Source organism: Pygocentrus nattereri, chromosome 11 (assembly GCF_015220715.1).
Source record: "Pygocentrus nattereri isolate fPygNat1 chromosome 11, fPygNat1.pri, whole genome shotgun sequence".
NCBI classification, from domain to species: Eukaryota; Metazoa; Chordata; class Actinopteri; order Characiformes; family Serrasalmidae; genus Pygocentrus; species Pygocentrus nattereri.
The window spans coordinates 30,880,457-30,904,332 of record NC_051221.1 but is presented as its reverse complement, the minus strand read 5'-3'; the positions used below and the strand labels follow the sequence as shown (position 1 = coordinate 30,904,332).

Sequence of the window (23,876 nt, the reverse complement as noted above, 5' to 3'; positions counted from 1 at the left end):
TGCCAGGAGAACGGTACTTGTCTGACTGCATTGTGCCAAGTGTAAAGTTTGGTGGAGAAGGGATTATGGAGTGGGATTGTTTTTCAGGAGTTGGTCTCACCCCCTTAGTTCCAGAGATTTTGGACAATTTCATGCACCCAACTTAGTATGAACTGTTTGGAGATGGCCCCTTGCTGTCCGAACTCCCCACCAGTGCACAAAGCAAGGTCCATAAAGACATGGATGAGCGAGTTTGGTGTGGAAGAACTTGACTGGCCTGCACAGAGTCCTGACCTCAACCTGATAGAACACCTTTGGGATGAATTAGAGCGGAGACTGTGAGCCAGGCCATCTCGTCCAACATCAGTGTCTGACCTTCTGGAAGTATGGTCAAAAATTACCATTAACACACTCCTAACCCTTGTGGAAAGCCTTCCCAGATGAGTTGAAGCTGTTATACCTGCAAAGGGTGAGCCTCCCCATATTAAACCCTATGGATGAAGAATGATATTTCACTCAAGTTCATATGCATGTGAAGGCAGACAAGCGAATACTTTTGGAAAGACAGACCCACTACTGGTCACAAGCAATCTTTTTTCAAATAGATTTCAAGAGGAAAACCAGTGTCCATATGTTCCCGTTTCGTACGAAGGAAATGGGCCATAGCTACACTCCACTTGTTCCTGAGCACAGGATAAGTAGTCACTACACTGATGTTATGGATAGTCGGATTTAAAGTGGATGGTTTTCTGCAGGAGGACAGAAGAAGACAAATGCACTCCATTACTAAGAGCAGTAGTGTATCTCTGCAGGAATGATTCGTCTGTTGTGAGAGAAGATTGCTTTCCAGATTGTATTCAGAGACAACAATAGATGACAAATTCACTGTTAACTTTAATTCTTCATGCCATAATGTTACTTGGTTTTCAACAGCACTGGAATGAATTGGCAGAATGTGTGAGGCAGGAGCATCCAGGCCCACCATCAACTCTGCCACACCATTCTCCAGGTACAGTTACAGTTTCCTGATTAATGAGTGCGTTGACATGCACTCAATAATCGGATTTCTGCAGTTATCTAATTATTCAAATGGTCATGAAAACTTTGATTTCTTTGATCTGAGTGAGGTCTAGAAATCCATTGAGACTTCTGATAGAGTTGGATTTTAGCTGAGTAAGTGGATTTCTGTATACTCATGTATACTCCTACTCTGATTTCTTTCAAATTTCTCAGTCTGTGCATGTGCAAAAACAGATTGCAATACCAGAAATAAGGAAGCAGTGCTTACCACAGCATACGCAAGGTGGCATCAAAACACTTTTGGAGTGACTCTGAAATCAGTACTTGCCAGGTAAAATCAAGGATTTAAAAATTCTTCATCTTCTAGATTTTCATATTTTTAGGTAAAGTGGCACAATAGTTTTTAAAAAAGCACAGCATGATGTTTCATTTTTACATTTGTTTTACATCACATTGTCTTCTGTGAGTGTACTGACCAGTAGCAAAGCAGAATTCCAATTATTGGCTGATTCATGTAGAGCAGGTTTTCCATTATCTGAATACCTAAGTGCATGGGAACATGTTGATCAGATTACTGACAAAATCTAATTTTATCAAATTATTAAGTGCATGTAAATGTACTTACTGCTATGCAAAGAGGGGAAAATTAGCTTTTAAAAATATCACACTGATAAAAAAACGATAACAATAATCTAGTGAATATATCTAACTTTTCTCACTATGAAATTATGGTAAGAATATTATTGGATCCTTCTTTGAAATTAATCTATAACGGTCTACAAATAAATTCAATAGTGGTATAATACTTTTTACAAGAATCATACAATGAGAACAGTTAGATGTGTTGGCTTGATGTAAGACGATTTCCCTTCCTACGGTTTTATTTTCTACAGTGCAGAGGGAGGTCTTAAAATAAGCAAAGCTACCTCCTCACTTCCAGCTAACCCACACAGGGAGTTTGACTATAACCAAGATAATTATTTTATGGTATTTATCCATTTAGGTTAGAGCATTTAGTCATGCACTGACATGGAGTTATACTAAAATCTCTCAATTTCGAGAACACATTTTTCCACAGCAGGAGCCATCTTCCCAACTTGCCCCACATGTCTTCACAGCGGGGAGTCTGACTGCAAAGTGCTGCTTACTGGAGGCTTTTGCTTCACACTCATCAGCAGTCAGAGCTGCTACACCGACACATTCTGAGGAAAGACTTGCCTTTTAGGACCTTCAGTGGTGCATATTAGCATTAATATGTACCCACACTGAGATCATTTATTAAATGAGATTTTTCTACTGCACCAGTGCTGTAACGATAAATAACAACACATAGTGACATACTAGCCAAACAAAAACATTGGAACACCTATAGTACAATTCAAAATTGCTTATACAGGTTCAGTTTTGGATTGGAATAACTGAAGGTGGAGTAACTGTCCATACCTCATTTTTGGATCAAAGAGTGTCTCAATATTCAGTTCAATTCAAGGACAAGGACATGAGCGCACAGGTACTGCTGGAATAACAAACAATATGTATACACAAAATAGGTACAAATGACATGTAAACAGACAATAAATATAGCATAAATTAGAGACATAGAAATGTACTGCTACATAGACAGTGTGCACATGTATGCACAAAATGTGCAAAAAAAAAAAATGTGCAGCATTCTTAAAGGGGGGTGCAGTGTGTCCAGCAATCAGTGCTATGGATGTTTGTTCAAGTATTCAGTCCAAGTATATAAGAAGCCATTCAGCAGTAACATAAAAAGAGTTCAGATTAAGATTGAAGTGCTATGTACATAAAGTTCAAGGAGTGTTTGTATTCCTGATCTGGTGGGTACTGTGGGTGTGACCAGTTTAACAGTGTGAGGGTAGAAACTGTTCTTGAACCTCGTGGTTCTGGCTCAAATGTTCTCATATCTCTTCCCGGATGACAGCGGGTGGAACAGAAATTGGTGGGGTCTGAGGTGAAACTGCTAGCTTTCCTCATCTGTCTTTTACTGTAAAGAAGTCTGAGGTAAGAGCTGATGTGGCAGGGTGACCCTAAACCAGCCACCTGAGTGTTGGGCCTTTATGACAATAGATGTTGTTCTCACAGAGTAAAACAACTTGGGCAGCACACTCCTTTTTTCACAGCATCAGGGTATCACCTTCAGCCTTCTGCCTCAAGACTTTGCTCACGGTTGATTCTGGAATTTGCAACGGCACTGCAACAGTGCCTAAGCACTCTAAACAGCACCCCACCATCATCCCTCCACAAAACTCTGTTACTTTACAAAATTTTCCACAATCATTATGCAGAAAGCATTTAATGCTGAATCTAATTTACATATTTTCTCAAATGTTCATACTAGGCAGGGTTGTGTGTCTGTGTGGGACTGTGTGTCTGTGTGACTATGCATTCTATTAAAAACTAAGTAAGTAACTAAGTAACAAATTAACCAATTAACACATTAACCTTTTTCATTCATTCATTGATTCCCAAGAGTCAGCTAGAGAGGAATAAAGCCTCCCAGCACTGGGCTGTAGAGCAGTGGAACTGTGTTTTCTGGAGTGATCCAGTATCTCTGGGATGAGCTGCAGTGGCGTTTGCTATCCAGAACTAATCATCCAACATCAGGACAGCACTAATACTCTTGTGGCTAAATGCAGTCAAATCCTCACAGCAATGTTAAAACACATAGCATAGCTTAGAAATGGTATTTTCTTAACAGTACAGATACAGTCATAGCTGCCACACAAGTCAGAGCACTGGTTCAGCTCTGCTCCACCAGTCCTGAAGCAAATGGGGATTAAAGTCATACATTTAGGAAAACTGCTGAAATGTCAGATAGGTGTTATTATAAACACTGTCAGTGTCGCTGTCGCTGTTGTCAGTGAGTGAATCTCATGTAATGACCTCTATAAGCTTTTTTGAACAGAAAAAAATGTAAATGTATTATATAGTTCAGGGATAAATGGCAGACAGCTAGTTGCTGACTGATTGCTACATCAACATTTTAAAGGACGTGAGTTTTATTATTGTGTATGCATGTCTGCAATTGTGCATGCATGACCATGGGCTGGAGGTTAGGGAACCAGCTTCGTGACTGGAAGGTCGCCAGTTTGATCCCCAGAGCTGACAGCACATGACTGAGGTGTCCTTGAGCAAGACACAAAACCCCCAACTGCTCCCCGGGCGCTCTGGATTGGGCTGCCCAGTGCTCCGGGCAAGTGTGCTCACTGCCCCCTAGTGTGTGTGTGCTCATTAGTGTGTGTTTCACTTCACGGATGGGTTAAATGTGGAGGTGAAATTTCCCCGTTGTGGGACTAATAAGGGTCACTTATTCTTAGTGTCCTGTGTAGGAGCATAATGCACATTTTTGCCTGCATTTTGTTTGGGAGGAGGAGGAGGAGGAGGAGGAGGAGTAGGACGGCGACGCTGGTGCAGGCTACAAGAAGCACGAGAGGACGGAGCAAGTCGAGCTCTGCCGCCCTGGCCCCGCCCCCTGTTACACAGAGAGGCCGCTACGTTTGAGCCAGGCGGCCGTGTTGCCAGCTGGGGCCTATGGCGAGGAGGCGGAGCGGCGAGCTTTCGGGTGCCCTTAACGAGAGCCAGCTGATGCTGACCTGGTTGGCAGCGTGAGCGCCTTGAAGAGCTGAGAGGGAACAGAGCGAGAGAGGGACGAGCACCAGCAAGAGACCGCAAGAGCTGAAAAGCTTGGTAAAGAGACGGAAAAGGCTAGTTAGCGTCAGCCGCTGGAAAGTGGCCAGCTTAACGTGGCGTTGGTTTTGTTTGTTTTTGTGTTCTGAGTTAAAGTAATGGCTGCTGCAACCTCGGATCCTGCCTCCAGTGTCCTTGAGCCCGGGCTAGCACATACCGTGCTACCACGGAAAATCAATTTTCTTGCTGGTAGCACTAAAATTTTCACTTTACAGTTCATATAGATGATTTTAACATTGCAAATCTGCAAACATTGGCTTTAGACTAGGCTGCAAACCAGAGGCTTTGCACTGAGATGAACTGGTTGTGAACTGGGGATTTTTCACTGCAGAGTTAGAGTAGGTGGCAAACCTGTGTGTGTGTGTGTGTGTGTGTGTGTGTGTGTGTGTGTGTGTGTGTGTGTGTGTGTGTGTGTTGCATTTGCATCATTAGGTTTGAGAAGGTATCTATATAAATTAAACATTTTTCTTGTTGAAGTATCAGATGATGTAATTAATGAATGTTATTTGAAATGAAAGTTAGTCTTTTAAAATAGTTTGATTCAGGACACACACGTGTGTACAAAGTATTAGTAAGTGAAAAATGACTGAACTAAAGCATCCAGTTAACATGGATAAATAATTATGCTTTGTGACAAAAACATTCAAACCAATGTAAGGATTTGAAGTACTGCATTCACACTCAGACACACACACATATTTAACTCAACAATGTGGGAGTTTAACATCCATCCTAGTACATTTAAACCCTTAAAATGCCATTCTTAGATTATAAAAGTGTGAAATAAAACTGGCCATTTAAGGGGTTAATTCTCTCATTACTTTTCATTTGCTCAGTTAAGGATGAGTTTATGGCACAGATTTCCATATATATTGTGCAGCACATGCATGCACACAGTACATTTACAGATGTTTCACATATTTGACATTTCATATTTGTTTTACATCAATTTGCTCACCCATTTGTATACTCGTAGATGCTGAAATAGGTTGTTTTTTTTATTTTGCCAGTAACTTTTTTCTTTCCGTTTTTCAATTCCTCTTTTCCAGCTATTTTTAAAAATCAAAAGTAAATATTCCGTGGGTCAGTTCTGGTATTCTGCCTGTCAGAAATGTGATTCTAAATCACTTATCTTTGACCAAAGGGTTAGGACAAGCTATTTGTAGCTCAGATAATCATTTCCAGAAACAGAAAAAATGACATTCACAGGAATATAGTTCTTTTATAGCCTCCGCATTAATAATGTTAGCTTTCTGCAGATGTGTCAATGGAGGAGATTATTATATAAACCATCACCTTGTTCCAGTCTTTCGTTGGCAACAGGAACAGGGCTTGAAGCTTGAAGAATAATAAATTAAATAGATGAGTCTAAACTGAGCAATTTACTGCTATAGTAGATTCTCACGAAGCTTACAGTGGAGGTACGCTGAGCATGATCACACAGCACGTCACTTCAAAAATGTTCAAAATGGCAAAAAAATACATGACAAAGTTCTGACATATAACTAAAAGTTACAGGTGCTAAAATATTAATAACTACCATGACCCCCTTTTTAAATAATAATTTAATTTTAATTTTAATAATAGTAAACCGGCTCTCCTCTCATTGGACTGAATGAGAATTAGCCAGCAAATACAGAGGCAAAACAAAGGCTGGTTATCTAAAAATAGCATCAAACCAGCTTTTATGGAGTGATTCTGGCTAAAAGTGATATCCTGCCAAACTGCTGTCTGCTTATGGGAACTAACAGTAACCTAATGCACAAAGAAGCACTGCTTTAGCTAGATTGCTTCTCATTTTCTCATAAAACTGTAGACTGGCATATGTGGACATAAACAAAACTCACAAAAATGACATGTTGGTTGATTTTCAAAGTGAAAATAAGTGAAGATACTGTCTGCAAAGAATACATTTAAATATGTCATTTTTAGTGCACAATTTCTGTTTTTATTTTGTGGAGGGAAGGAATATAAAAACATTTGCACAGGCCACATTTTGTTTTATTTTTCCTTATATGTTAAATAATACATAGTACATTAAACTAGAGGATGTATTAACTTATTTTTACAGAAAACGTAATTTGTATATCGTCACTGTCCAAAGAAAAACAAGTAAAAATAGTAACTGTCCTTATTTCTTTATTTTCAATGTAAGTGAATGGAAATAGATTTTATTCTAATCAATTTTGGGGCATTTCTATTGGTCCAATCCTCATTAAATTTCCACATGAGGTGAAGGACGGCTGTTGATCTCAAATGATGCAGAAAAGTAAAAATCGCAAAAACTGGAGATACACATGTTCTTCATTGGACAGCAACAATATGTTTCTTCAGTCTTCTGCCCAGGAGCTTGCTTAAAGGGGTGAAATTAATAATAATATACAGCAGCACAAATCCAAAATTTTCTGATAATTTCAATAGAATAACATTAATCCTCAAAAAGGCACATAGCCTCAGAGAACCTATGAGAAGCTTTATAGGAGAATTTTTGTCATGCGTCCAATTTGGACACATGTTTCATTACTGAACATGTGACACAAGGAGGATTAAATATGTTCCAAGGCTTCAGAAGATCAGCTAAAAACCAGCCAATATGCATGAGCGCGCAAAACCACTGTGTATGTGTGTTTTCTTGGGGGGATTTGAAAAATGAGGGTAAATGTTGTAAATGCACAAGGTTATTCAGTAAATGGCTTTAATTCAATGTGTTTTAACTTGAATTTGTAGCCCCACAGCTCTGGGCCATGCTGAGGCTCTAATAAACATGGGCTAATGTGTTGTGACACATTTTGTTTATCCTTAACAGTTTTGGAGCTTAGAGAATGCTTAAGCAAGAGAGAGACCTACTTTACAGAGTCCCAAATGTGGAAAGAAGACTCTCTCAAGACCAATGCCTTCTCCTTAACATGCATGCAGTGGCTGGGCATGGGTGCCGTTGGTCTGGACATTTGCTGGGTGCATGCAAATAAGAGGTAAGGATTAGACTGATCAGGCAGTCGTGATAATGTGAGATGAATTCAGCAGATGTGAGGCTCTGGACATCATTCTGTTTACATTCTTTTCTACGTTTTTTTTTTCCTGGTAGTGCCAATATTGAAGCCTCTTCACATTTCCGTTTTTAGTCACAGCTGGGTACACAAACACACTTCTGTTGATATGGATAATATGCTGTAAGTGGATTTTTATTGTAAGTTTTATTGTCAGTTGGCTCCTCTTTGGTTGCATTTGTCATCATTAAGTGAACCCCAAACCACTGATTCTTCTGCTGTCAGTGTTAATCAATATGAAAGAAAGCACTGCAACATGAAGCACATTTTCAAGACTCAGACACTTCCAGACTTTCAGAGAGAACAAAGAAAGACTGTTTGGATCTTCTGCCACAGGACGTTGTTGATTGGACTGTGTAACTATTTACCCCTGTCATGCTTGTAACATTGTGAAAAATTGAGCAAACTTAGTGACACAAAGTTTAACATCCTCTCTGTCACCACATCAACAGGGAACAACATCCTGTTTTCTCATCAGTTTTAAGTTTTAATATTTCTTACATAACAGTGAGGAATCAGATTCCTAAACAGATAACCAGCCCATAACGTTACAGTTATGCATTGCACCTTGAAGTTTTGTGCACAACTAGAAAGATTGTCAAAATATTTCAAATTTAAAACAGCAACACCACCAGTAACAATAATACATTAAATATAAACTGATGTGCATGTAAACTGAGTAAAGTGAATTTTTAAAATGATGTAGATACAACCCCAATTCCAATGAAGTTGGGACGTTGTGTAAAACATAAGTAAAAACGGAATACGATGATTTGCAAATCCTTTTCAACCTATATTCAATTGAATACACTACAAAGAAAAGATCAATGTTCAAACAGATAAACTTTATTGTTTTTTGCAAACATTCACTCAATTTGAATTTGATGCCTGCAACACGTTCCAAAGAAGTTGGGACAGGGGCATGTTTACCACTTTGTTACATCACCTTTCCTTTTAACAACACACAATAAGCGTTTGGGACCTGAGGACAATAATTGTTGAAGCTTTGTAGGTGGAATTCTTTCCCATTCTTGACTGATGTACAACTTCATTTGCTCAACGGTCCGGGGTCTTCGTTGTCGTATTTCGCGCTTCATACTGCGCCACACGCTTTTAATGGGAGACAAGTCTGGACTGCAGGCAGGCCAGTCTAGTACCTGCACTCTTTTATATCGAAGCCACACTGTTGTAACATGTGCAGAATGTGGCTTGGCATTGTCTTGCTGAAATAAGCAGGGACGTCCCTGAGAAAGACGTTGCTTGGATGGCAGCATATGTTGCTCCAAAGCCTGTATGTACCTTTCAGTATTAATGGTGCCTTCACAGATGTGCAAGTTACTTATGCCATTGGCACTAACACACCCCCATACCATCAGAGATGCTGGCTTTTGAACTTTGCGCTGATAACAATCCGGACAGTCCTTTTCCTCTTTGGCCCGAAGGACACAACGTCCATGATTTCCAAAAACAACTTGAAATGTGGACTCGTCAGACCACAGGACACTTTTCCGCTTTGCGTCAGTCCATCTCAGATGAGCTCGGGCCCAGAGAAGCCGGGGGTGTTTCTGGGTGGTGTTGATATATGGCTTTTGCTTTGCATGGCAGAGTTTTAACTTGCACTTGTAGATGGAGCGACGAACTGTGTTCACTGACAATGGTTTTCTGAAGTGTTCCTGAGCCCATGTGGTAATATCCATTACAGAATGATGTCAGTTTGTAATGCAGTGCCACTTGAAGGATTGAAGGTCACGGGCATTCAATGTTGGTTTTCTGGCTTGCTGCTTACTTGCAGACATTTCTCCAGATTCTCTGAATCTTTTGATGATATTATGGACTGTAGATGATGAAATCCCTAAATTCTTTGCAACTGCAGGTTGAAAAACGTTGTTCTGAAACTGTTGGAATATTTGCTCATGCAGTTGTTCACAAAGTGGTGAACCTTGCCCCATCCTTGCTTGTGAACGACTGAGCCTTTCAGGGATGCTCCCCTTATACCCAATCATGACACTCACCTGTTTCCAATGAACCTGTTCACCTGTGGAATGTTCCAAACACGTGTTTTTTGAGCATTCCTCAACTTTCCCAGTCTTTTGTTGCCCCATCCCAACTTCTTTGGAATGTGTTGCAGGCATCAAATTCAAAATCAGTGAATATTTGCAAAAAATAAATCTGTTTTTATTTCTTTTACACAACGTCCCATATTCATTGGAATTGGGGTTGTACATTATTAAAGTGCATTTATTAAATAACATCACTAAAGAGGACCAGTCTGTTCACTAAGTGACATAACAAATGAGTACTGATCACTACATTACTTCACAAATGGGTATTGATTAAGTACATCTCTAAGAAGTACTGATCACTAACTAGCATCACTAAAGAGCACTGTTCACTTAATGACCACCATGTGAACGGCCATTATTCTGATTTTTAAGAGGAACTGATCTTTAGTGAGCTGTGAGGCGTCTGCCTTTTCAAAGCAGCTCTGTCTGTGTTGAGGGAGTTAGGATGGCATGGCATAGACCATCTAAGACAAACTTTTTCACATACACTATATTGCCAAAAGTATTCACTCACCCGTGCAAATCAAAAGGTGTTTCAATCACTTCCAGCCACAGGTGTATAAAACCAAGCACCTAGGCATGCAGACTACTTCTACAAACATTTGTGAAAGAATGGGTCACTCTCAGGAGCTCAGCAAATTCCAGCATGGTACTGTGATAGGATGCCACCTGTGCAACAAGTCCAGTCGTGAAATTTCCTCGCTACTAAATATTCCACAGTCAACTGTCAGTGGTATTATAACAAAGTGAAAGCGATTGGGAATGACAGCAATTTGCCAACTTTCTGCAGAGTAAATCGCTACAGACCTCCAAACTTCACGTGGCCTTCAGATTAGCTCAAGAACAGCGTAGAGAGCTTCATGGAATGGGTTTCCAAGGCCGAGCAGCTGCATCCAAGCCTTACATCACAAAGCGCAATGCAAAACGTCGAATGCAGTGGTGTAAAGCACCGCCACTGCACTCTAGAGCAGTGGAGACGTGCTCTCTGGAGTGACGAATCACGCTTCTCCATCTGACAATCCAATTGACGAGTCTGGGTTTGGTGTTTGCCAGGAGAACGGTACTTTGGTGGAGGGGGGATGATGGAGCAGGGTTGTTTTTCAGGAGTTGGGCTCGGCCCCTTAGTTCCAGTGAAAGGAACAGCTAATGTTTCAGCAGACCAAGAGATTTTTGACAATTTCCTGCTCCAAACTTTGTGGGAACAGTTTGTGGATGGCCCCTTCCTGTTCCAACATGACTGCCCACCAGTGCACAAAGCAAGGTCCATAAAGACATAGATGAGCGAGTTTGGTGTGGAAGAACTTGACTGGCCTGCACAGAGTCCTGACCTCAACTTGATAGAACACCTTTGGGATGAATTAGAGAGGAGACTGTGAGCCAGGCCTTCTCGTCCAACATCGGTGTCCAATCTCACAAATGTGCTTCTGGAAGAATGGTCAAAAATTCCCATAAACACACTCCTAACCCTTGTGAAAAGCCTTTGCAGAAGACCTGAAGCTGTTATAGCTGCAAAGCGTTGGCCAACATCATATTAAACCCTATGGATTAAGAATGGGATGTCACTCAAATTCATATGCATGTGAAAGCAGGTGAGCGAATACTTTTGGAAATATAGTGTTATTTCTTTTCGTTCTAATGACTAATTATACAGTTGGAGACTCCTTCAACACATTAGATTTATATTTGAAAGAACTGACTCAAGGGGATCTTGGGACATAAACTCCTTCATTCTTTTAGAAGTGTGTATTATTTAACAGTCCACTGAAACAATATTGACTTTAAAATTAACCTCAAGTGGCTTTAGAGTTAGCTTTTCACTGTGTTGTTGGCCTGCATGATTCAGTATCCTGTCTCCCATCTCTATCTGTCTTTTCTTGACAGCAATTGATCTCAATACTCTAAAGCAACTTCTTGTTTATTTGTTTTTCATGAAGCCCCTATTAAAAGGGTGATTCAGCAGTGCTGTTTTAATTGTGCAGTGTGGTCAGGTACTGAGGTGGCACTGAGCAGAGAATCACAGTAGATGGTTTGGTGGTCTGTTAAACAGTGAATTAAGCAGTGCATCATAAGAAAGCAGAAAATAAGTACTTCAGAAAATAAGAAACTATAGTGGTGAATAAAACAAGTATGCCTATGTACAAATGCCTTTTGAAGCTGCCTATTTCATATTTCAGCAAAAGAAAGATGAATGAAAGGACAGCTATTCTTCTCTGGCCAAGGTCCCACTTTATTTTTCTTGCAGCTGAGACCAGCTAGAAAACAGACAATTGCTCCCATCATCCACACACACACACATACACAACCTCACCACTAACAGACTGACAGCAGACACGCTTACATTCACCGAGGATGGCCAATTTAAGCAGGACTATCAAAACCGAAATACCTGAAGGGGGGCTTATTGTGGCATGGTATGTACAGGCCCCTCCAGAATTGGCATCCTTTTAAAGATGTGCAAACAAGCTATGAAAAACTTTCTTTGTAGTTCATCGACATCACCTCAATTATTCCAAGAAATATCCAAAAAAAAAATCCAATAAAAACAAGCAAAAAAAGTCACAACTTTTGGATCTTGCATCTCCAAAATGATAACTTTACAGGAGAAGGAAAAACATTCTAAACTTTGAATAGAAATCAATGCAACTAGATTTTTTATCAAGCACTTTTGGAGCATTTCTATTGGTTTGTTCATCAAGGAACTTTGGCACACTGTAAAGGTCAGCTAGTAATTTCAGATGGAGATATGAAGTTGTGTTCTGACACCGGCAATATCTACATGTACTATATCGCTTCTGTCAGTACAAAGCCTTCTGTCTCCAAAATGATAACTTTACAGTATAAGTATAACTGTACACTATACAGTATAAAAAACATAATTTATTTTTCAATGTAAGTCAGTGGAACCAAACTTTTTTACAAGTCATTCTGGATTGTTTTGATCCATTCATCATGAAAATGTAAAGTACAACAGGTATTTTCAAATTATGTCAAAAACTGCAAAACAACAAAAATGGAGATACAAGGTTTTGTTCCGACAGCAGTGAGATACTCCTACACGTGAATATATAGTCAAACCAAATGTCCACTTATCCACACTTTCTGTTTCATTAGAATTTAATGTGCTGCAACAACCTTAATCTTTCATCATGCATTAAGTTCAGAGAACACACAAATGAAATGAGGTTGTTTACTTCTTACTCATCTTCACTATTACAGGACTAACTAAAAAGTTTCAAATAATAGTAGCTGTGAAAAGGTCAAAAGTGTTTTCTGCCCTGAAGAGGATGGTTTGAGAGGCAATACTTCATCCAAAGATCACTGTCAGACACTTGTGATTACAGCTGGAATCCAGCAAGTCTCCAAAGTAGCAATTCCAGCAAACTGTCTGAGAGGCTTGCCAAAAGAAAACTTCTATTGTCATCAAACCACAAACTTAAGTACCCAGAGTTTACTAAATGTCACTGGGACTCTGATTTGAACCAGGTTCTGTAGTCTGTTGAGACAAAATGATTTTTTTTGGCAACAAACACCAAAAGAGAGCCAAGGTCATGCATCAGAGAACCTGCTCCCCACTGTGAAGTATGGTGGTGGAGATTGTCATATTGAGGGCTGTTCTTCTACAGGCCCTGGGAATCTTGTTAGGGATACATGGCATTGTGGAGTGAGATTCTCATTGCCTCTGCCAGGATACAAAGAATGGGTCACAACTGGATCTACCAAAAGGACTATGATCTAAAGCTTACTTCTGAATCTGCAAAGGAAATGGTACTTTTTGCAGTGATCATTCCAGGCCCCGTCGAGTGAGCTGAAGGAGAGTCCATGAGAGGACCAATTCCTCTGAAGGATCTGGAGTGATTTCATAAAGCAGACTTGTTTGTAGGAGTAGACGCCATGATGTTATTCTGAAAGTGCAATAATAGTGATGCAAGTGTTTTTAGATTATTTACATAATTGAAACATTAGAGTTTTCTCATACATTCAGTGTCAGATTAAGCTTATAAACAACAAACACATTTTTCAGAGCCTTTGAGTTTTACCAAGGGTGCCAATAATTCTGTAAGGTGCTAGAATCAGAGGCACTCCTGCAACTCCATCTGTGCAACTGTTCTGGCAGTAAATAGTTAAAACTATAAAAAGTAATTGTTTTTTCATCACTGTTAATTGAATTGACACAACATAATTGCAAACAATATTGTGCAATTCTACTGGGAGAGCAGCCTGAAAGTGAGAAGTACCCATGCTATGAGGCTTTAGAAATACTAGCTATAATTTGACATTGAACAGTAAGTGCTTTGTCCAGTAGAAACAAAATGAGCACCAGCTGGATGTAGATGGCCCTTTTTGCAATGTACTAGTAAATTACTTTTGGTTACAGACCAATGCAGCAAGAGCTGTGTAATACTTGTTGATTACCACCAATAAAACGTGAATGAAACATGCTGCATTGCAGTATCCTTGGCACAGTTTGGCCTTGAGACTTGAGTCTAAACTTTTAGAAGGTTCTTTAAGTTACTTAGTAAAATGTTTTGCAAAGTGATGTTAGTTTCAGAAAAACACTTTCAGCTCAACATCAAACTGATGGTTGACTCTTTGACTGGAGAAAGTCTGGAGAAAAATTGGCAAATAAAAAATAATCAAAAAGGCAACATTCATTTTAACATATTAACATACAACATATTTACTTCTCTGCAAACAACACTGGGGGCATTAAAGATCATTGAAGGAAACATTAGAGAAGAATTTAATTAACCAAGAAAATGGATCTAGAGAGAAGATGTGGACATTTCCACCAGAAAACAACTCCAAATCTAGCCAAAATAACTCAAGACTGGTTTCTAAAAAGTGCTTGCAATCTCCTGACTTCAACCCCATAGAAAATTAAAGGAGGATTTTGAAATTGCAATTCCGTCACAAGGACCTTTGTAACCTTGGGGAATTAAAGGCAGTTTGCTAAGAAAAAATTGGCCAAAGTTGAACCACAATGCTGCAAAAGCTACTTGATTCTTACCGTAGATGTCTCAAAGCTGTGTATCAATGATAGCTTTGTTACAAAGTGCTAATGTTATTAATCAGTATTTTGAACATTGTATTTTTAAATACTTTTTTGTTCATAAATATAGGTATACATTTGAATATATATATATATATATATATATATATATATATATAAATAAATATATATATATATATAATGGAACAGTAGTCTCCAGACCTGGTCCTGGAGAGCTACCTTCCTGCAGAGTATTGTTCCAACCACAATTTGCCACTCCTGCTCCAGCCAATCAGCCTCCTCTCAAGTCCCTGACTGGCTGGGTCAGGTGTATTAGAGTTAAGTAAGAGGCAGAGCAGCTTATGGGACAAACTGAAACTAAACTCTGCATGAAGATATTTATATATCGCTGTTGTCAGAAGAAAACCTCATATCTTCATTTTTGTTGTTTTTCAGTTTTTTGCATAATTTGAAAATGCCTCTTACCCTTTACATTGTGTGTAAATTTCATGTTGAATGGACTAAAAGAAATAACCTAAAATGACAAAATATCTGGTTCCATTGACTTACATGAAAAGCAAAGTAGGTCTTTTCCTCCTCCTGTAAAATTACCGTTTTGGAGAAAAGAAGTTTTCTTCCAACAACAGCAACAATATATATTTTGTGTGTTCGTGTGTGTAAACATAAATACATTTACAGACTGTAATCCATCTCTTTCTTTAAATAGAAACTGTTAGCCCAGAGCAAGTTATTTGTAGATCATTCACAGCACTGCAGTCACACTGAAGTGGTGGTGGTGTTAGTGTGCTGTGCTGGTCTGAGTAGATCAGACATAGTTTTTAAACACCTCATTGTGACTTTTGGACTGAGAATAGTCCACCAACCAAAAACATTTAACCAACAGTGTCCATTGACTGTCATATTTGTTTTCCCCCCATAGAATATACAATAAAAAAGAGCGATTTATTTATTTTTATAGTTGATGAGATCAGATGGAAAGACAAATGAGATTTTTTCTGAAGACTTCTGCTGCTCAGATTTCGCCTGAGCAAGAATCCAGTAATCTAAGATGTCTTCTCTTCAGTTTCAACAGAGAAGCTCAGATTTGCTAAAATGATAAAATTGTGTTTATCTGCCACTGTCTTTGGACCAACACACAAGTCATGTATTTCAGTAGCATTTAAAAGGGCACTTTACTTTCTACCAACTTCAACAGTGATTTGAAAGAAAAAAGACCAGTTCCAAAAGAAAAGTTCCATGGATTTTCTACCCACATGTTTCTAATTAATTGTAATTTCTCTCACATAAGAAACTTGCATTAGAAATATTCAGAACTAAACACGTTGTGTTGATTTTTGCAACATGGTCCAAACGACAGTAATTTCAGAGAGACAGACTGACTACAAGTTCTACCACACATTGCATTAATAGTCTTTGTTAGCATATTATTATTATTATTATTATTATTGTTTCTATTTACTGTAGCCTGTGTTATTATGTGAAAACTTAAGCATGAGAGAAGGAAGACGTGAAAATCCTCAGTAAGGACTCGGAGAGTTTCAGTGCATGTTAATAGAGGTGCCTTTGCACTGGAAGAAGCCTGGACTGGCAAGCAGAGACTAGCTGTGTGGCTTCTCTGTAAATGGCAAACATTAGGATTTAACATGGGGATGCTTGCTGGTGCTAGATGAGTAGCAAATGTTATCTTGATTGACACACGGTGTACTTCATACTGTGTTTCAGTCTGTTTTAGTTAGATAATGCACTCCCATGTCGCGGACCTCAAGGTCTTTGCCTTGAAGAGACCAAAGGAGACTGGAATTTGATTCCCTAGAATTTGTAATGAGAAAGATACCAAGTCTTGAATTTGCAATTTGTATTTGGAGCTCATTTAAAACTGAAAGATTATAGCTAAAGGGGCTGGAAGTACTGCATGAAACACTCTTATTTATACCAACCCATTTCATATAAGGGAACCTAAGGGATATACCTACCTTACCTTGTCAGTCATTAACCTGTGAAACAGCCTTTTCACAGCCCTTTATTTTAATTTGCACTTTAGCAGGACGAGGCCCATGGTCAAAGTGACTAAAAATTCACTAAATACACAACACTGACTTGAGTAGGTGAACTATTACTCTGAAAATAAATCATGTCCCATGACAGAAGACTATGATTTGCTAATGACATTTACATTTCTGTAAGTGGGAACAGTAGATTTAAGAATGTAACATGAAGGTCCAGTGTAAGTTAATAGGGCACATTAGCATTCAGCTCCACCATCTATTGAACAAGTAGGAGTTAGTATGCAACAACTACTAGCATTCATCGCCTGTTCGCTTTCAGGATGAACGCTGATTTTGCTCACTACTTCAGTTTTGTTTCAGCTTCAAGACTGAAGATTGTACTATTACACAAGACTGACAAAGTTTGCAAGATGTACTAATGACAACCGTCCAAACTATGTGAACTGTCAACAGGCCAGCCAGTGCCCAGTTAAAGTCAACAGGGCTACTCCTCACAGAGTACATGACTGATGCTTTGTTTGTTGGACACTGCAAACATACATGGAGTCAGATTATCACTATGTGGTTATAATTACTTTTAATCTTTTATTACGGCGGGACTGACCATATAAAGTGATGTGTAAGGTGACAGTCAACCCTAACAGTTCTGCTACTGACGAAAGGCTGAAAAACGACCAACTTGTCTGAAGATTAGCATTTTTGCCGTGACTACATCTTGCAACCCAGGCTGAACACTGACCTGATGGGAGGAACTAGAGTGCCCCCATATGGCACCAACACTAATTACAGAACAAGTGGGCAGATAGAGCTACTGATACCTGCTGCTGTTTATGTCAAAGTTGACCATTTACCTATTATCTGATATAAACAAGCCTCAAACCCCAGGAGTGTTTTAAATACATATATAAAAACTAAACATAAGGTTTTGCAGCTGTTCACCTGTACATATATTTTTACTTGCATATAAATTTTAGGAAGGAAAAATCAATCTGTACTTTTAATGTAAGTTCATGGAACCAGAGTTTTTTGGTTCATTTCTTCCATTGATCATTAAATCTACACACAACATAAAAGACAAGACATTTTTAATTAATTGTGTGTGTGTGTGTGTGTGTGTGTATACATATATAAATGTGTGTATGTATATTATATATATATATATATATATATATATATATATATATATATATATATATATACACACACACATACATACATATACAAATACACACACACAGATCAACAAGTTTAAAAACGAGTTTTTAAACAGCTTTCAATAAAAGACTTTATTCTTTTGACAGTTGAATCTTGAAACATATCAAATATATTTACATTTTATAAAATAGTCTTCAATAAGGAAGTTGATTTCTTAATAAAAGCTGAATGAGAAGAAGAAAGAACACAATCAAAGAGGACAATTGACCCAGAAAAATGACGACAGGAAATTTCCAGCACAGCAAACTATATAAAATTATGGCTGGGGAATTTCAACACCTTTATTACGATGATACAGTGGAGGCTGGGAAGATAACAGAGATGTTGACCTGAACAGTTGAGTGACAATAGAAACAGCCCAAACATCCAGCGAACAGAAAAAAGGCTACAGTTTTCATCTACATTTTCTCATGATTGGTGATAACCTGACAGGAAGTTAACATTTCCACCGCTTTGGCTCTTTGTCTGAGAAAACATTTATCCTTACCAGCGACCTTTAACTCAGTTAGAATATCAAAAAGCCAAACAAACTGGAGCTTGACAAACGAATGCAGACCTTAGCCTCCATCTGGATTCCTGTCCCATCACTCCTGGGACATCTGACAAATCCCAGTGCAGCCGTTTTCCATCCAGCTCAGCAGGCTAAGTGAAGTCCCTGAAGAGGATCCATCATGACGAGGCAGGGCTTATTGGTGTTATATTGATCACTGGGTTTTATTTTGCCTCATCTGCTGCTTGCTGAGAAAGCAGAGAGTAAACAGAGATAGAGCTACCCTCTATCAATCATCACATCACTCACCCTTCAGCACACTTCTAAAAGCTAATACAAAGAAGCATCGTAGTCGTTCAGGCCGTATTTGTGTAAGAAAGACTCAGTCATCAGGCTCAGTAACGCACTGCTCCACTATTTCCCGCAGGTTAGGGTTCTCCATGGCTGCCGCTACGCGCTCCTTATCATTGATCTGTTTGTTAACTGCATGACAAAAACAAAGCACATCAATTAATACCCATCTAAAGCACAGGCTCCATCTTAAGTAGATACAATCTCATAATGAGATGACAAGGATAAGAGGAGAGATGAGTGAAGATCTATAATTCTATCAAAGGCACATACATGACGATAATAAAGATATCATTTGGATAAATCAGATCCACAGTTAGTCTGGAGTTTGATATCTCTCTGTGCACTTGCACACACAAAAGAAGGTGGTTTTGTTTCACACTTACCGTCCTCCTCAGTCGAATGAGTTCCCTCAGTAATATAAATTTCCAACTGTGAAGAAATAAAGATCAGAAAATGTAATACCTGGAACAGAAAAGAAGACTCAGGCAAGTTCTCTGAGCATTTCCATGAACCATGTTTAACTACTCCATCTCTTTAAAAGGTAACTGCATGGAGAGAAAGAAGTAATGTGCTATGAAACTGACTGCCATCTCAATTTCCTCATTACGGAACGCTAAAAATAACACAGAAATGATCATGGGATCATCACATAACTAGCTTAACAATACTGATGTTCCTGGAGACAACAGGAAAAATAGTGACTACAATGACAAGGAAATGAGTGGGGAGAGACGGTTGTAATTTGTTATGTTTAAACCTTTGAACTTTACCTTGTGCTTAAATGGGAGGCATCGCTGTAGCTTCACTTGTAAGCAGAGGCCTGCAAGACATCATCATGAAGAAAGTAAACAAAGCACTACTTGTGTTGACCTGTCAGGTGGCATGTTCACAAATAAAGATTTTATTTTTCCCTTTTATGCTTACTCATCTGCAAATTATGCAGCCAATAGAAAAAAATGGTCATATCAAGAGAAGTTTACACTTTGTGTATGCAAAGGAAGACTTCAACTACATTTATATACTGAGCAATATATTCATCCAAAAATCTCTATAATCTAAAAACTAGAAGAGATTCCCTTAATCAAAATCTCAAAAGTATTTGTTGAACCTTCAAGTTTTTTTTCATCTGAGGCCAAGAGGAAGTAAAAGGGGGTAAACATTCAAAGGACAACTAAGAACACATATGGAAGAAGACCTGTGTCAATCAGACCACGCTACAAAGCAAAGAGTACTGGTTCTCTATGGTATGACCTCAGTTCAAATGCTCCAAATGCCCACTACCTTCCTGTGTTATTTGTTTTTGTAATTTTCATAAAGTTGACGTAGCAGCTGTCACTCAAACCTGATTTTCAGACATACACCCCCCCCTCTCTCTACGTTCAATGTAGGGGGTTACAGTGTGCTTTTGCAGCTCAGGAGTTCAGCAAAAGGTGATGTGGCTCTGTATATACTCTTTACCTCGTACACAACTTTCTGAACTTCTAATGTGCCACACAAATTAAAACGCCTACAGGCATGGATAAAACCTAATTGGATTCCAGACCCACACTCTCCTCCAAACCCGCCTCACTGCAATTTGTTAACAGACTGTCTACAAAATACCACTCAAAACATTGAGGTAAAGAATCCTCACATAGGTCCTGACCTACTGGAGGATTTTAACAGACCTGAACATTCAAAGTTGCACTGAGAAAGTTTGCTGTCAAAGAGGTTAAAGATAACACAGGAGGTAATGCCATCGTAGACAAGATCGTGACCAATATAGTATGCATGCAACTGTCGCACCACCTATAGGATGCAGTGACCATGATGTTGTTCTTTGGACTGTTAAAGGAGCCTCATCAACACACAAAGCAAAGAGTTTTGCAAATTGGATTACATCAAACACCTGGTCTGACGTTTATATGGCCAAAGATACGACTTCAAAGACCAATGATTTTTATATGACATTAACCACTGCAATGGACATTTTTCCATTCATCCAACTGAAACACCATGGATCACTCCCATCATTAAGCACCAAATTGGCCTACGTCAGAACTGTGAAACACTACAGCTGAGGTCACCAAATCTGGACCTATAATCCACTTTCCAGTCCTGGATTTTGTAATCATGGGTATGACACTAGGTGGCCAATCACATCAACCATTTAGTGGTTACAAAATCCAACCTGGAACCTGGATTCCAGCAGATTTGAAGACGTCTGTGTGTCAAAATAAAAAAAGTAAACAAGCAATACATATACCTGGATCTGAAACTGACCCACCCCCCAGTTCCCCACCCTTAGTGTGTTGGAAGTGCATAGAAGGCTTAGACCTGTATAAGCTCTAAAAGCTTCTGGCCCAGACACAATCCCTCAGAAAATTTTGAAGAGGTTTATGGGATCAGCGTCCCATTGTGCCATATTTTAAGTGATTCTGTTAGAGAGGGTCTCAGACCCTTTAGCGCAAAGAAGCATCAGCAGTGGTTGTCCCTAAACCACAAACATGGCTTGCACAGCTAAATCAGCCAAGACCAATTTCTTTGACTACCCAGATGGCAACAAGTGAATATAGTGCCCTTCAGTGGCTGCTTAAGGACATCACATTTGATCCTACACTTATTTTTAAAAAAAAGATGGTTCTTCAAAGAAAAGAAAATGGTTCTATACAGAACCGTGAAAACTTAAGGAACTCTTTGCATGATTAAATGGTTCTTTGCATGGTGAAATGGTTCTTCACATTGGTGTGCTGTATATGGTTCTGGTTTTGAAAATTATTATATATAGCACCAAAAGGGTTCTTCTACTGTTACGAGGGTGAAACAAAAGAAGAACCCTTTTCCTAATGGTTCTATACTGAACTATATACAACACATTCACTATCAATCTGAAGAACTATTTCACCATCCAGAGAACCCTTTAACCATGGTTCTACATAGAAACATTATCTTAAGAACCCTTGACGAACCAACTTTTTAAAAGTGTAGACAATTTGGGTTTTTATAGGACACGTCAACAACTCGTGCCCTTGTTAACTTGGTAGACACCTCGACTTGGAATACAGAAGAACTTGTTTCTGTATGTTCATTAGTAGCTACTGATTTATACAGATATTATATTTATATAACTAATATTATTATCATCTATTTTCCATCCATCCATTTTCTAAGCCGCTTTTATCCCTCAGGGTCGCGGGGTTATCATCTATTATTATTTATATAATTAATTGTTAATATTACATTTGTCATAATTATTATAATGTAATTAACATTATATAATGTTAATATTTTCTATATTGTACCGGTGTTTCACTCACCTGGCAACTGTGTAAATGTGATGCGACAATAAAAGTGATTTGAACTGATTTTAGTGAGGCCTCTGACAGAGGTAAGCACTATGACTGCAAGTGCATCAAACATTTCCGAGTTGTGCAAACTGGTTTATTAGTCATTTATACTGGACACATTAAACCAGTGTTGGAGTATGCAGTCCCTCTATGACATGCTGTGCCCATTCCTTATCAGCACACTTGGAATGTGTGCAAAGGAGGGCATGTGTCATCCTTACTGTGACATCTAATGCCAGTTAGCAGCTTTCCCTCAATATCCTGGGTATTCCCTCCCTTGACAAAAAGGTGAAAACAGGTTTGCCTAAAGTTTGCTCAATCTCTGCAACTTTTATTTCATATGGCAACAGCCATAAGCTTAATATTCCATTGGTGAGGACTAGTCTGTTACTATCGCTCCTTTATCCATGCAGTCTTGTTGTTAATGGGTTTTTTTTTACGTTTGTGTATGACATGGACCGTTTTACTGATTCCTTTATGTATGTGAATTCAGTCCTTAACTTTGAAATACTAATAAAACTACTACAATGTCAAAAAGTACTTTGATGACAAAATATCCATACTTTTCTGGATGTTTATACGTGTTCAGGTCTAAAAATGAGTATTTTTAGTTTCCATACTTTTGCAGGACTGCAGAAGTACCCGGTGTCTATTCTACAAGCTTATAAGTCGTTATGCATCAAACTTTATAGAGGAATCTCTTTGCTGACTCGGCACATTGCTGGTATGTGAGGGTGCCAAACGGCAGTTCGCCTTATCTCTCACACGCACCTATCAGGGTGGCCAGAGAGCAGTGCGGTACTGTCGGGGAGAACCTGATAATGATGAGATATTCATCATCGCCGAGATCCTGAACTTCCACACACTTTTCAGTCACGACGTCCAGCTCCTCCAGGGTGTTGGGCTTCTCTGGATCCCGAATAGTGCGAATTACATCTGGAGGGAGGAAAAGGACAACTGTGGGAAACCCGAAAACCAGGTCTTTATGTCGCTCAAACAGTTCAAACTGTTACTGAAGATGAAGTATTCAAAAGCACAGCCGGACACAGTTAGTTAGCTGACCGAGTACAGGCCCTAAAACGTCCGTGTGTGCAGTCGACACCGAGTATTATTCATGGTAAGGAGTGCTGATGTGTTTCCTTTTGAAGCTGAACTCGCTGCTCTGTGCTGAGGCTGCGCTAGCTGGCCGTTAGCCGCCTGCTAACTCCGCCGCTCCACTCACCATAAACCTCTAGAGCTTTCTCCTCCATCCTCCTGGTCCTCTGGACATTCTTTGAGAGTCTGGAGAGCTGAAACACCTTATTCACAACGCTAGAGAGGATCTCCATCTTGTCCCTGACCCCATCATCGTCGTCGCTCTGTGTGACTTTGAGAGTCCCGGTTCGAACCTGAACAGCTAGAGCAGCTAGAGCGGCGACACAGCCGCGCTTCCGCACTCCGCTCAGACAGCAACAATGGATGGCCGCGCGATCAACGGGCAGAACAAGCTTCTCTTGGTTTCTGTGGAGTGATGATGGTGGTGATGATGATGATGATGATGATGATGATGATGATGATTAATGTTGTCATTATTATTATAGACATTTTCAACCATTTCTATTGGGGTATTCATTCAAGTTTGACACGTGAACACTGTTGGCATTTTCAACCTATGTAA

At 39.2% G+C, this 23,876-nt stretch overlaps 1 protein-coding gene across 1 annotated transcript; it reads right to left on the bottom strand.

Annotated features, from left to right (window-relative positions):
* Positions 1-18,266: 18,266 nt before the first annotated feature.
* On the bottom strand, positions 18,267-23,696 carry ciao2a (cytosolic iron-sulfur assembly component 2A). The gene is made up of 5 exons (XM_017725272.2): positions 23,442-23,696; positions 22,991-23,155; positions 19,664-19,713; positions 19,277-19,322; positions 18,267-19,022 (listed from the first exon to the last, which is right to left on the bottom strand). The coding sequence occupies exons 1-5, from the start codon at positions 23,545-23,547 to the stop codon at positions 18,922-18,924; spliced, it is 468 nt and encodes a 155-aa protein (XP_017580761.1). The 5' UTR covers positions 23,548-23,696; the 3' UTR covers positions 18,267-18,921.
* Positions 23,697-23,876: the final 180 nt, after the last annotated feature.

Excerpts from the sequence above, each read along its gene's own strand:
- ciao2a (XM_017725272.2), bottom strand. The coding sequence starts at position 23,547 with ATGGAGATCCTCTCTAGCGTTGTGAATAAGGTGTTTCAGCTCTCCAGA. Across the intron at positions 19,714-22,990 it reads CTCTCTGGCCACCCTGATAG|GCCTCTGCTTACAAGTGAAG; the intron begins GTGCGTGTGAGA and ends GATGTCTTGCAG. Across the intron at positions 19,023-19,276 it reads TCATTCGACTGAGGAGGACG|TTAACAAACAGATCAATGAT; the intron begins GTAAGTGTGAAA and ends TTTGTCATGCAG.